The sequence below is a fragment of the Stegostoma tigrinum genome, chromosome 1 (genome assembly GCF_030684315.1).
Source record: "Stegostoma tigrinum isolate sSteTig4 chromosome 1, sSteTig4.hap1, whole genome shotgun sequence".
Lineage (NCBI taxonomy): Eukaryota > Metazoa > Chordata > Chondrichthyes > Orectolobiformes > Stegostomatidae > Stegostoma > Stegostoma tigrinum.
The window spans coordinates 56,906,839-56,921,844 of record NC_081354.1 but is presented as its reverse complement, the minus strand read 5'-3'; the positions used below and the strand labels follow the sequence as shown (position 1 = coordinate 56,921,844).

The window sequence follows — 15,006 nt, the reverse complement described above, 5'->3', positions numbered from 1 at the left end:
GATGCCACCCAAAGGCTGGGGGCACAGCACCTCATTTTCCACTTGGGAACCCTGCAGCCCAATGGCCTCAATGTGGACTTCACAAGCTTCAAAATCTCCCGGCCTCCAACCTCATCCCAAGACCAGCCCATCTCATCCCTGCCTCGCTGACCTGTCCGTCTTTTCTCCCACCTACCCGCCCATCCCCCCCTCACTGACCAACCCCATCCTAACTCGGTAACTACACTCACCTTTACTAACTTCATCCCCACCTGCTTGACCTGTCTGTCCTCTCTCCACCTATCTGCTCCTCTATCCACCTCCTATCATTGTCTCCCCCTCTTTCTATTTATTTGAGTTCCCTTCCCCTCCCCCATTTCTGAAGAAGGGTTTAGACCCGAAACGTCAGCTTTCCTGCTCCTCTGACGTTGCCTGCCCTGCTGTGTTATCCAGCTGCACATCTTGTTATCTCAGACTCCAGCATTGGCTGTTCTTACTGTCTCTGAGTGGAATACCATTGTAAAGCTTTGGCAAGACTTTCCTATTTTTATGCTCCATTCCTTTTTAAAACAAGCCAAATACCATCTTTATTACCTGCTGAACTTGGACATTAACTGTTTATAATCTGAGGAACTCTAGCTGCTTCTGTGCTGTAGCTTTGTCCATCTAATTAATATTTAACTCCTATTCTTTTAAGCTAGGGTGCACAACCTGACATTTTCTCACTTATATTGCATCTGCCAAAGTTTTGCACACTCATGTAACCTGTCTGTATCCCTCTGCAGACTCCTTGTGTCATCCACACTGAGTATTCATCTATTTGTGTCATTTGCAAATTTGGCATTCACTTCCCTTTTTCAGATCATTAATACAGTGTAAATAATTGTGGTCCCAACACTGATCCCTGTGGCACTCCACTACTTACAGACTACCATCCTGAAAATGCCTCCTAGAATTTTTGGAATGCTATTTGGAGTGAATGTTGATGCAAAATATTTATTTCATTCCTGCCATTTGCTTTTTCCTCCATTATTTCCCCAGCTCTGTTCTCTAAGGGCCCCATGTTCACTTTGACCTTTTCGTTTAATATACTTAAAGTCTCATTTCATATTGCTTGCTCAAAATGTATTTAAAGCTTTCCCCAATTTTCTGGTTTACAACTAACTTTTGCCATATTTTATTTAATTTCAAAAGTTGCCTTTCCTCCCTGATTAACCATGGTTGGCTTATCCCTTTGTAGAATTCTTATTCCTCACTAAGATATATCTTTATTGCAATCATGAGCTATTTGCTTAAGTATTTGTTGTTGTTTATATCTATTTTCTTCTATGTATTGACTAATTTTAAACTGTCGAGCTCTGCAGATGGATATTGTTTCCATTTAATGCAGATGGTGAGTGTACTTCATTAAAAGGGACACCACTTAAAATGCACACAGGGTTTGAGTGGGGAAGCTATGGGGACTTTTTTTTCTCTGCAGACAGAAGAAGCTGTCTGAGGTAAGTGAAAGACTTTCCATTTTATGGGAGTTGAGAATTTCCTGATTTGGCTGGCCTGTCCTGAAGGACTTCCTTTACCTCCCCATGACTGACCTGTATATTAGTGAGCCTTTCTCTGTTGCCAGCTGGCAGCTTTTGATTCTAGGCCCGAAACGTCAGCTTTTGTGCTCCTGAGATGCTGCTTGGCCTGCTGTGTTCATCCAGCCTCACATTTTATTATCTTGGCAGCTTTTGATTGCCTGAATTTCATCTCCACCTGCCAGCAAGCTGCCACTGTTGACAATGTGCAATATACTGAGTTTACTTTTGGTTCAAACTATTTGCTGGCTAACTACTAGTGGTTTTTCCAACATACTTGTTTTTAAAAATAGCTTTTCTTACTTGAGCTGAATTTCTGATCCATCATCCAAGGCTTATTATATTTGCCTCCTCTGTATTGTTTACCTAAATTAGGGCCAATGAAAATGATGTGTCTTTTTTTTTCCACTGATCCTTTACATCCCAACCTTTTTGAGCTGGGACAATACAAAACTGAAAAGAGCGGCACGCCACCCATTGTCCCTTTTTCATTTAATGGCTGAAATAAGTGTGATTTTTGGTGAGTATAAGCCAGCCTCTGTTAGGTAAACAAAACTATTCTTCTGCCAAAAAAAATCTAATAATTAAATTTAAACTTAATCAAGTAGTGGGAACTGGAGAAAAATGGCACCGAATGAAATCTAGAATTGGCATGTTCAGAGGAGAAGCTAAAAGCTTGCCCTCTTTGCTATGGTTGTGTGTCCCATTATGCAGTGCATTTGCTTCTTGTGTCATTTCAATTGCTACTCAGGTTGGTTGCCAATTACAGTTAAAATCTTTTGGTTCCTCCACATTTTTTTTTAGTTAATTCAGTGGAGTGTTTTAAATGCATTTTTTCTCTGTTTGCAACTAATATACAATTAAGCTTAATGTTCTACTGCTAAATATGTTCCCGATTTGACTATATTTAGTGACCAAAGGAAATTTCCCACCTAGCTGAAGATTTCCTAAACTTTATGGCATACAAACTACTGTTAGTGTCTCTGTAGAAATTAAGACAGCTTTGCAAACAATCAAAATTTATTATGAATCTTGATTTCAATGTCTATTTCCATGGATGATCTTAGCAATAACATTGTAAAAATCATACATTAATTAAAACAACCAAAAATAGTAAACCATCTGGATTTTCATCATTGGAAATTTCTCATTTTCATAAAAGATTTTCCCTCAAGAAGGTGACTGTCTTCTTTTAAAATAAAAGAGAAGTAGCTAAAGCCCAAGAGAGGAAGACAAAAGCAGTAAGGAATTCCATTTAAAATAGTTCTTATACTGTATCCCCTTTACATGGATGGTATTAGCCCTGTTTTCAACAGATTAATGACTGTGTGTTTAAGATGTGCATTCACTATTTGTATGGGAAATGTGTTGGTAGTAAAATACACTTCAACAAAAGGAAACTTTAGAACAAGGAATGAAGCAAGATATTTCATTTCCATTTCAAAGACTTTGTAGCGATCAATCTGATGAATTTCTGCCCATGCAGTTCAATCTTTTAACAGCTTGGGGAGTGGACCTTTGAGGACAGAGGGTGTGTGATCTGAAAAAAAAATGCCAGTTAACGTTGCATTGAATGGTTGGCTAAAGAATGAGAAACCTAGATAGTAAGTGATGAAGGGGAGTTAGATGGAGGCAAAATCAAGTAAGTTGTAGCTAAAATTTCAACCTCTTGAGTAGATGAGAAAAGGACTGAGATATCAAGTTACAGTATATATGTCTTAATACAGCCTACTCCAATTTAACAGTATAAACTTCTTTGTAGCCATAGACATTGTCTTTAAAAATTCTTTAAAATTTCTTTATTCCATTGGCACAGTCCCACGAGTCTTTCTTTTATGATTCTGAACTTCAGACTGACAGTCTTGCATTGATGTATTGCCTTTCACAGCCTCAGGATGCCCAAGCATTTTACAACTGATAGCGTTGTTGAAGACATTTATAAAAATGCAAATCCTTTCCAATTACCATATGTACCCAATGCCCCGTAGCAGGCTACTGTATGTCTGGGTATTTCCTTCTTATAAGCAAGTTTAGATGATTTTCAGAGACGATGGTCTTATTGTTTTACAAACATTAAGCTGTAATTATTAGTCTTGATAACTCACCCTCTTCCCATGACATTGTTTTAAAACATACAGATACTTTCAATACTAGTGTGAAATGTAGTTGATAAAATAAGTTTTATTTTACATTACTGTGATGAAGTTTCCTTTTAAGTGAAATGCAGATTGCTATACTATATCCCTTTTGAGGTTAAAATACTCAATTATGCACTTGATTGATTTAAATTATAGTGACAGTTGAACTTTAGCCATATTGGTTGCTCTTTTGCCCTAAGCAGAAGAAGGGTTTATCCAGAAAGAATTGTTTTTAACAGCTCCTGCCAAAGGTCTCTTGAAGTTGCCTTCTATGATTCTGAGAATGTAGAAATGTAGAATATGTCCAAGTCTCCAGTAATCACTTGCTCACCAATTCAGTACGCAGGATCTTTACAATCGGAGTCCGTTGAAATAACAGTCCTTTGCTCTTTTTTCCACCCAAAAATTTGAGAAAATGTTGCTATCGCAGACATCTAGTTCCTCCAGCTGTTTTTTTTGTGTTTCACAAGAGCTAGATCTTTAGGATGAAAACAAAATTAGGACATTGTATAATAACTGATTCTGTACATTGGTACATTCCTTGACTTTGATTCACTGCCATTATTTGCCACCTATAAACGTTAGAGCATTTTGGTACTAAACCACACAATCTGTCTTCAGTTGCAACCTGTGTTTATACTAAGTCCCAGTATCGCTATCTTTGAAATAGACCTTGGATTATTTCTTACCCTTAACCAATGTCAATTTTGTCCCATCTTCTTCACAGGGAATTTGCTCTGATTTGAAGCCACTCGTGTTTACTTTGTCTAATTTCTGTGAATTAGTACAGGCTATTAATCTTTTGACCTTTCTGGGCCACAATAGCATCCAACACTGGCAGGAGATCTAGTGGCAGAGGGACAGAGTTCATTGAATCCATACATGTGGCCATTATTTCTGTGAGGAAGCAAGCAAAGCCTCAGGGTGACCATAACTTAACTGTCACAGGAGCATAGAACCAGCCCCATTGCTACTTTTATCTTTAAAAAATCAATCACAGTCTTGAAATGCACCCAACATCCTGACATTTGGAAAGGATATAATAGGAATAGCTGAGCTATAAGAGTGGTTGCAGAAACTGGAAATATTACACTAGATATGAGGCAACCTGGGGGGGGATGATCTTATGCAGTTCAAGATTCTATCAAATAAAAATAAATCAAACTCATAATCCTTTCAATATAGTCACACATTTTACATTGAAGGGACACAAGCTCAAAGGACAGTGGGCAGATATTTTAGTTTTACTTCACATAGGGAGTGGATACAAATATAAAGACTTTCTGAAAGAGCTGATTGATATTTGATGAGAAGATGCAAGGGTTGTGAGAAATAGAGAAATGTCTGTTAGTTTGCAAACTATGAGCATTTCAACTGAACACTGGTCTCTTTCATTCCTTACAATTTCTGTGTCCCTTTATATGTCTTTGATACTTGTTAAACCTGTTAAACCCTTGGGGAGGAGGAAATGGAGTGGGTGGGGATGGCATTCAGGATAGATTTGCAAGTCCTGGAATGATAGAAACTCTCTGTAAAGGGTCATTGGAGTAGGAAAGTATTCCCCAGAGCTAGTTTTGTCATTTTACAAGTAATTAGTTTAATTAAACAAAACTTATTTTAGATAGTGCCTTCATGACTTTAGAAAATCACATAGCAGTTTATAGATGCAATGAGGTATTTTTGACTGTAATCCACGAGACAATGCACAGAATGAACTCCTGCAAATAACAATGAGATAAATTACCAGATAATTTGTGTTTTAGTGATGTTGATTGAGGGATAAGTATTATTAATTCAGGACTCCAGCGAAATCTCTTGCTTTCCTTTTGTAATACACCAAAGGGTCTTTTATATTCACCTGAGACGGCAAATGGAGCCTCAGTTTAAAGTCTCATCGAAAAGACGGCCCTACGTATAATACAATGCTGCCTTGGTATTGAGTTGAAATTCACATTAGAAGTGCAAATCTCTTGACTGAAATTAAATCCATAACCTTCTGACTCAGAGCTGAGAATGCTTTCACTGAGTCAAACTGAAACTGACTTGTTAAGTTCTACCATGAACATTTAAAGTACTCTTGTGTTTACTGCATATCTGAAATTATTTGAATTGCCTCCTGCCACGTACCCACATGTTGCCACCTAAACCCCATTTTGTTCATTAACTTGGCCTCTGCAGATTGACCAAGTAAACAAACTAGTTCGGATATCATGGTCACTGTGAGTGACTGCATGAAGTGTCGACTCTAATTTCAACTCATTTGATGGTTGAACCTAAAGACATATTTATTGAGCTCAAACAACATCTTGTTTGCTTTGTATGTTTAAACAGCAAAACAGTTCTGAAGGATTATTTAGATGTGATGTAATTAACTAGTTGTGATCATAGTTGGTAGTGGGACTGGTCAATAAGGTGTAATGCATTACATGGCCTAGTGACTGACCACTGGACTTGTTTCACTAATAGCGAAATGAAGGCACTTCTACCTTATAATAGTGTAACCCCTGTTATCCATTTATTTGCTGCACTCTAAATATAATGGTTAGATCCACTGGGAATTGGCTCGCCATCATTCCCTTCTGTGCTTGGAAAGTAATCATGTTGTGCTTACCTGTACATTTGAAGACTTCAGATGCCAGTAGGCCCTGTGGCATATTAAATAAAAACAGAGACACTGGAAAAAAAAATCAGCAGCAGCTGTAGAGAGAAACACCATTAATGTCGCATGATCGTCAACCTAAAATATTAACTCTGTTTCTCTCCACTGTTATTGGGTATTCTGCTGAGATTTTCCAGCATATTTTGTTCTTCTTGCAGATTTCCAGTATCTGCAATAAATTTTCATCTCTGTTGTCGAATGTTAGTTGCCTCAGGCATATAAAGGGCAAGTTTTCATATAGCTCACATGGTTTTAGTCTGGATACTCTGCTTTTATTCATGTTACCTTCTTCTTGAGCGTGTAAGTCTGTTGGTATTTCAGGTAGACCAGTTTCATTCCATTGAAATAGTATGAACAACAGGAAACCAGTTAAGATTCAGCTTCAGATCTACCTTTAGTTTCAAGCCACCTGTCCTTAGAAATGACCCTAAGAAGCTGGTTCACTAGAAAAACTGCCTGCCAAAATCATCTTCCGAGGCACCGGTGAATCCTGTATTCTGCAGTGATGCCTCATTCACAACATTGAGGAAGAAATCGGGAGCATTGGACTCGAAAGTCAGTCTTACAAATCTGACAAATTTACTTTGGCTTGCGAACTAGGAGCCAATAGCACTAGTAGCCCACTAAGCTCCAGGCAGCTTTAAATTATCCTAAAGATGTGCTAGCTACAAAATAAATACATTTATTTGGGCACCTGTGTCTGTTTACTTTGGAAATCAGTCTCCCAGATGCCCCACTGACGTCAATATATTGAAGACTTTAAAAAGGAGTGATTAAAGGCAAGAAACTCCCCATGTGCACATGACAAGTAAAACATAGTGACATTGCAATTGGCTTCCCAAGAGTGCGGAATTTGTTCTTTCAACACCACTGTTTCCAGTTAGATTGTAATGTTTGTTGCAGTCAATTGAACAGACCCTAATTTTAACAAACCTTAAGGGAAGGGAACTCTTGAATGCAGAGGCATGCATCTTCTTTGCAAACACTTGTGCCTTTGCATTTTCCTCCTCCATCTTCTACCTGAAAGTAAGAATTAAAGTGAATTACTGGTTTGTCACCTAACATTAAATTGAATGTGACATGTTCTGAAGTAGGGACTCAGGAATGCAGCCAGTACAGAGCATTGTTAAACTAGCACTCTGAATTTTCAAAGTTCTTTTTGTACAAGTTTGAAGGCTTGGCTTGTGCTGTTCAGCCAATTAACCTCCCTCGTTACTTGCCACAAACTAATTTTTTTGAAAGGGATGTTTTGTTTTGCTATTGAGCACTCAGGACTTGCATAAAATTGTAATGACCCCCTTGAAAACACCATGTAATTTTACCCTTAAAGCATAATTTGACGAAACATTGCATGTGAAGATTCATCAAGTTTGTTTTCTAGTGAGTCCTGTTTTGTGAAAAATAGCATATTTTTCTATGCCTTGTCATAAAATTCAGTGTTCAGCACTGGTTGCCCTCCCCAAATAAAACTCTAGTAGTTGTACCTGGGCCAAATGCAACAAATCTTGCAAAATGTTCAGGAACTATTATACAGTGGTTTTACACTGTCTCTCAGTATCAAAAACCTCGCAAATTGAATACGCAGATGATAAATGTATAGGAATCAGTCACTAACCTGCTTTCTGTCCACTGATCAGCAGAAGACTTGTACAGATAACAAGAATGATGTGAATGAGGTGCTGAAGTCTCATTTTGATTTTTCCTTCTGTGGAGCTTGAACTGAAGCAGACAGAATACCAGATTTCCCCAGCACTGGTTAAAATAAAAGCCTTAAGTTTGCCAACTGTGTCTGGCACAAATCACATTCTAGTAGCAAACCCCTTGCTGAATTGAGCTGCTGCATTTACTAACAGGGTTAATGATCGAATCAGGCAAGGTTATTGGTTATTAGCTGTGGTCAGGGCCTCTTTCTTTGTATGGAGTAAACTCACACACCACCCCCCCCCCCCCAACCTCTTTTCCATAAGCAAACAGCTGAGGAGGACGCCATGTAAATAGTAATTGTCTGTCTGTGGATGGGTAAGCTGGCTCCGAAACAAAAAGATGACCCTCTTTCAATTCAGCCTATTGGAAAGCATATGAATAAAACGTGATGCTTCTACATTCGCAAGTGTTTGACTTTGTATTGATCCCCTGAGTGGAAAAGCCTCACAGAAGCAGGAAGGACTCCCCCCTCACACTTTCCTGTGCTGTTTGGAAGAATGTGAAAGCACATGCTTATTAGTTTTGCATTTTAGTATTATCTTGCATCCTCATTTGTATGATTACATGTTCTTGCATTCTAGTAAACTATTTCTGTGTCATGGTAGATCATGGGGTTTAACGCATGGGTCTCATACTACCAGCAGTTTCAACAACGATTAATGTGCCAGATTAATTGAGAATGCAACAGGGAAATTGGGGCACACACCAGGAGCCATCAACTCTCATACTGTATGCAAATGGCTTAAATGCTTTTATTCATTTTCCTAAGCTTCTTCATTCCTCAACAAATCACCTCATTAAATCCCAGACCTTGCCTCCTCTAAACCCAGTTTAAACACAAGGGAGAATATCCTCAGGGATCTCTGCCCATCTGCCAGTGTAACTGGCAAAAGGTGAGTGGAAATGTGGAGAAATTAGACAAATCATCATTATGCTGCAGCTCCAAAACATCTGACAAAATTACATTGAGACTAGGAAGAGTCCTGAAAAATTCAACCCCATTGTTCTCTCCAATATAAAGACTACTTGCTTTTATCAGCATAGTTTAGATGACCTCTGGCCCAGTGACATTCCTCTGTTACCCTTGGATTTAATTTTACATCCTCTTCAATCCCATTGCTATGGAATATATAGGAACAAGAGCGGGCCATCCAGCCTCTTGAGCCTATTCTGCCATTTAATGAGAGATCTGAGGCCTAATTCCCTACACATGCCTTTGGCCTATATCTCTTAACATCTTTGCCTCACCAAACTTTATCGACCTCAAATATAAAAATAACATCTAATCCAGCGACCTGCCATTTGTGAAAGAGAGTTCTAAACCCCTAACACCCTTTGTGTGTCAAAGCACTTCCTAATATCTCTCCTGTGTGGTCTGGTCTAATTCTCAGACTATGTCCCCTAGTTCTAGAATCACTAACCAATGGAAATAGGTCACCTTTCAAACTGTCCTGAAGAAGGATCTCGACCCAAAACATCAACTTTCCTGTTCCTCTGATGCTGCCTGGCCTACTGTGTTCCTCCAGCTCAACACCTGATTATCTGACTCCAGTATCTGCGGTTCTTGCTATCTCTGAGTGATTTATTTTTATCAAGTCTGTCTTTTCCTAATAATATCTTGAGCACTTTGATGAGATCACTTCTTAACCTTCTAAACTCTAGAGAAAGCAGGCCTAAGATGTAAAATAAAACAAAGAACTGCGGATGCTGGAAATCTGAAACAAAAACAGAAATTGCTGGAGAAACTGAGCAGATCTGGCAGCACAACAAAATGTGAGGCTGGATGAACACAGCAGGCCAAGCAGCATCTCAGGAGCACAAAAGCTGACGTTTCAGGCCTAGACCCTTCATCAGAGAGGGGGATGGGGTGAGGGTTCTGGAATAAATAGGGAGAGAGGGGGAGGCGGACCGAAGATGGAGAGAAAAGAAGATAGGTGGAGAGAGTATAGGTGGGGAGGTAGGGAGGGGATAGGTCAGTCCAGGGAAGACGGACAGGTCAAGGAGGTGGGATGAGGTTAGTAGGTAGATGGGGGTGCGGCTTGGGGTGGGAGGAAGGGATGGGTGAGAGGAAGAACAGGTTAGGGAGGCAGAGACAGGTTGGACTGGTTTTGGGATGCAGTGGGTGGAGGGGAAGAGCTGGGCTGGTTGTGTGGTGCAGTGGGGGTAGGGGACGATCTGGGCTGGTTTAGGGATGCAGTTGGGGAAGGGGAGATTTTGAAACTGGTGAAGTCCACATTGATACCATTAGGCTGCAGGGTTCCCAGGCGGAATATGAGTTGCTGTTCCTGCAACCTTCGGGTGGCATCATTGTGGCACTGCAGGAGGCCCATGATGGACATGTCATCTAAAGAATGGGAGGGGGAGTGGCATCTGTGGATAACAGAGTTAGATTTTCCAGTGTAGTGATCCTTCTTCTAATTTGTAAAATATCTCCTCATAACTTGACCTCTGAAGTCGAGGTATCATTCTTGTTAACACGTTGTGCTCCTTCCATGGCCAATATATCCTCCCTAAGGCCTGGTCCCTAGATCTGCTCACAGTATTCCAATTGTGGCCTAACAAGAGCTTTGTATGGCTGCAGCATGACATCTGCATCCTTTCACTCCTGTCCTGTAGACATTAGGGCCAGCATTCTGTTAGTTTTCTTACTATTTTCTGCACCCTTTTGTGGCATTTTAAAGACCTGTGCATCTGATTTCCCCAATCTCTTTGGACAATCACTGTATTTAATTGCATGTCATCTCGATAAGTACCCTGTTCTATCCTTTTTTTGACTAAAATTGATAACTTTGCACTTGCTTGCATTGAACTATGTCTGCCACAGTTTTGTTCATTCTACTTGACTATCAATGTGAAGCCCTTCTGTGTCTCTTCCCTTTTTTATATGCCTACTTTTTTGCCTTTATTTACTTATTTTATCAATAATGTTCTGAACAATATTATTCCCCAATCAGCATCATGAATAAACAGATGATCCAGTCATTATCTCATTGCCATTTGTAGGATCTTGCAATGTGCAATTTGGCTGTCACTATTTAGAGCAGTCCCTACACTTTGTACTTCGTAAAAGTGCTCCATGAAGTCCTGAGGGTATGAAAGATATTCTCAAAGAGCACGTCACTTTCTTTTATAAAAATCCAACTTCTCCACCAAGTTTTCAGACAGCATTCCTAATTCCTTCCCTTTCTGGATCAGCAGCCATATCCTTAGACTTCTCTGCAAAACACCTTAAGATGTTTACAATTGTCAGTATTACATATATGCAATTTCTTGTTCTACTGCTATGTTGTGGTATTCAAGGCAAATCTAAAACTAGAACAAATCTCAAATTGCATAAAAATGCTTTAAGATCTGGGAAAGCTCTTTTGTCTCCTTGCAGGGGCTCATATTCCCAGACTGAGCCTTCCAGCAGCAGTTTACACTCCTTTGTTAGATGCAGTTCAATAAGAATTAACACAAAGTGCTAATGGCACTTTCATCCGTGCCAAGCTTCTGCATTCTGGGACTCTGAATTCAACAGTAAGTTGATGCTTTTGTATTTGATGCTTCTTTCATTCATCAATTTGTTAACTCTCTATGTTTAAATACTGAAAAACAACTCTTTTATCCCAATGGTAGAATCAAATCATGATTCTACCTTTCTGCTATCAGGATAAAGAGAAAATTTTATCACTGTAAACACGGAATGGTGATGCATAAACATCACTCTACCATCATGTACAAATATTTATTGTTTGAAGTTAAGATAAAGGAGATGAGGAAGGGGCTTTAAGAAAATAGTTTGCATTGGGGAAATAAATCAAGATTCCTCTTTGCATTCCAAGAGAATCCTACAATAGGAAAGTTTCAGCAAAGGAGAGTACAACCCAATAGTGTTAATTATTGGCAAACTAGATCTGGCAGTAAAATGTTGGTGTAGTGAGACCTGGAGTTAATATTGGTCTTTGTATGGGTCACATTCTGGGTAGTGGATGTTTGGGTGAGCTCAAGTTTGTAGAGGGCTTAAAGTAGGAAACCTATCAGGAGAACATTAAAATATTTGACTCTAGGATTAACAATGGGATGGATGCCCATCCTGGTTAAATAGCCAGCGTATAATTACAGCCAAGGTTCATGTATGACAAATGCATACTCGAGCAAGCTACCAGAAGGTTATCCAGTGATAGATAGATGCAGTAACTGAAGGACCATAAGCATGGAGCCAGAGATACAAATTTAAATTATTCAAATGAGAGGGCAGGAAGAGTAACTCGATGTAGAGAGTCGTGAGGCAATCAAATTCACTTTCAAATTAAGTGCTAAAACAGAAATTATGTAAGCAATGAACATTAGATAAAATAACCTCCTCCAGGGCTATGGGCCAAATACTGGGAAATGGGATAGTATGGTCAGATCTTCATTCACTGACGTGGAAATGAAGGGCCAAATGACTTCCTTCTTTGATGTCAATGTCTATGAGTCCAATGGACAAAGGGGATATGGTTGAAGGGAAATAGGAACGGGATGATACATGTAATGTGAATTATTTTGATCAAATGGCCTACTTCCTGAATCATGATCTCTATGCATTTTTATGTAAAATTATATCTTTAGAGAGAAAAGAATGTAAGAAGTCAGTGGGATCCAAATGAACCTGGCCTGGAAAAGGGGAGAGAGTTAATCTCACTTCACAACCCATTCTGAGCATGAGAGATAATGGGAACTGCAGATACTGGAGAATCTGAGATAGTGAAGTGTGAAGCTGGATGAACACAGCAGGCCAAGCAGCATCTTAAGAGCACAAAAGCTGACATTCCGGGCCTAGACCCTTCATCAGAGAGCCCGAGGTCTAGGCCCGAAATGTCAGCTTTTGTGCTCCTAAGATGCTGCTTGGCCTGCTGTGTTCATCCATTCTGAGCATGGCCTCAATCTGTGCTCACTCTGAGGCCAGTGTGAAAGATCAGCTTCCCAATACCTCCCAGCCCATGTCTGTGACTCCAGCAACAGCTTAGTTTGGGACTCCGTTCAATTTGCTACCAAACTGTGAACTTTGCTGCTGTGGGAAACTTAGGATTTGTAGACAGGAGTTATGAGCACTGGGAAATCAATTGGCCAACTCCTTTCAAAAGCTGAAAGAAGCTCGTGGTGATCCACAATTTGCACAGACGTAGAAAATCCTGCTTTCCTTGCAGGCTCGGTGAGAGTCACAAATCTTTTCAATTACAATTTGCAATCTACAACAATCTAGAGTCGATTTTTAAAACTTCATTCACAGTATGTGGGTCCGGCTGACTCAGCAGCATTGCTTGCCCATCCCTACTTGCCCTTGAGAAGATGGCTGTGAGCTGCCTTCTTGAACTGCTGCAGTTCTTGACTCGTAGGGATACCCACAATGCTATTAGGGAGGGGATTCCAAGATTTTGACCCAGCAACACAGGAGGAATGGCGACATAGTGGGCTAGGGAGATGGGGCTGGAGAATGGGACTAACTGGGTAGCTCTTTTGGGAGCTGGTTCAGACATGATGGGCTGAATAGCCTCCTGTAAATCCTATGACTCTATATTTCCAAGTCAGAATTGTGTGACTTGGAGAGGAATTTGCTGGTTCTCCCATACATCTGCTATCTAAGTGATCGAGGTTTAAAATGAGCTGACTAAGGAGCATTGGTGTATTCTTGCAGTGCGCCATGTAGATTGTAGACACAGTTTCCATGGTGCAGTGGAGGAGGAAATAAATGTTGGACGTGGGTGGATGGTGCCAATCAAGCTAGCAGTTACATCCTGGATGGTAATGAGATTCTTGAGTGTTGTTGGAACTGCATCATCTAGACAAGTGCGACATATTCTGTCACATTCCTGACTTGTGCCTTATAGATGGTGGACAGATTTGAGGGAGTTAGGCAGCAAATCACTCACCACAGAATTCCTAGTCTCTGACCTGATCATGTAACCACAATACTTATATGGCTGTCCCAGTTCAGGTAGTGGTCAATGGTAACTCCACAGGATTTTGATAATCAATAGAATCATAGAATCCCTACAGTGTGGAAACAGGCCCTTCGGCCCAACAAGTTCACACCCAGCCTCAGAGCATCCCACCCAGACCCATCCCCCTGTAATCCACCTAATCCACACCTCCCTGAACACTACAGGCAATTTAGCATGGCCAATCCAGTGATGGTAATTCTACTGAATATCACAGAATGATGTTTGGGTTCTCTCTGATTGGAAATGACGACTGTCTGGCAATTGTGTGACACAAGTATCACTTGCCTCTTATTAGCCCAAACCAGAAAATTGTTCAAATCTTCTTGCATTTGGTCAAGGGCTGCTTCAGTGTGTGAGGAGTCATAATGGTACTTAACATTGTGCAGTTATCAGCGAACATCCCCACTTCTGATGGAGGGAATGTCATTGCTGAAGCAATGCAGACTGGGGCTGAGGAACTCCTCCAGAGATGTCCTGGAGCTGAGATGACTAAACTCAGACGGTGAGATGTTTGAAAGAATGGCTATCAGTGGTTTTTGTGGATTTTAATGCGTACAGCCATACAGTCTAGAGATGTACAGCATGGAAACACACCCTTTGGTCCAATTCATGCACGCTGAACAGATATCCTAAATTAATCTGGTCCCATTTGCCAGCATTTGGCCCATATCCCTGTGAACCCTTCCTATTCATATACCCATCCAGATGCAATTTAAATTTTGTAATCGTACAAGTCTCCACTACTTCCTCTGGCAGCTCATTCCACACACGCACCAACCTCTGCGTGAAAACATTGCCCCTTAGATCCCTTTTAAATCTTACCCTCTCACCTTAAACTTATGCCCTCTAGTTTCAGACCTCTCCACCTCAGGGAAAAGACCTTGGCTCATCACCCTGTCCATGCCCCTCATGATTTTATAAACCACTGTTAAGACCACCCTTCAGCCTCCGACTCTCCAGGGAAGATAGCCCCAGCCTATTCA

The 15,006-nt window shown here is 40.3% G+C and overlaps 1 protein-coding gene across 1 annotated transcript; it reads right to left on the bottom strand.

Annotated features, from left to right (window-relative positions):
- Positions 1 to 2,683: 2,683 nt before the first annotated feature.
- Positions 2,684 to 8,253, bottom strand: apela (apelin receptor early endogenous ligand). The gene is made up of 3 exons (XM_048540325.2): positions 7,969 to 8,253; positions 7,287 to 7,373; positions 2,684 to 4,172 (listed from the first exon to the last, which is right to left on the bottom strand). The coding sequence occupies exons 1-2, from the start codon at positions 8,042 to 8,044 to the stop codon at positions 7,288 to 7,290; spliced, it is 162 nt and encodes a 53-aa protein (XP_048396282.1). The 5' UTR covers positions 8,045 to 8,253; the 3' UTR covers positions 2,684 to 4,172; position 7,287.
- Between the last annotated feature and the right edge of the window lie 6,753 nt (positions 8,254 to 15,006).

Bases quoted from the DNA above. Each gene is read 5' to 3' on its own strand.
- apela (XM_048540325.2), bottom strand. From the start codon at position 8,044: ATGAGACTTCAGCACCTCATTCACATCATTCTTGTTATCTGTACAAGT. The intron at 7,374-7,968 runs GTTAGTGACTGA...TCTTACTTTCAG, and splicing joins GATCAGTGGACAGAAAGCAG to GTAGAAGATGGAGGAGGAAA.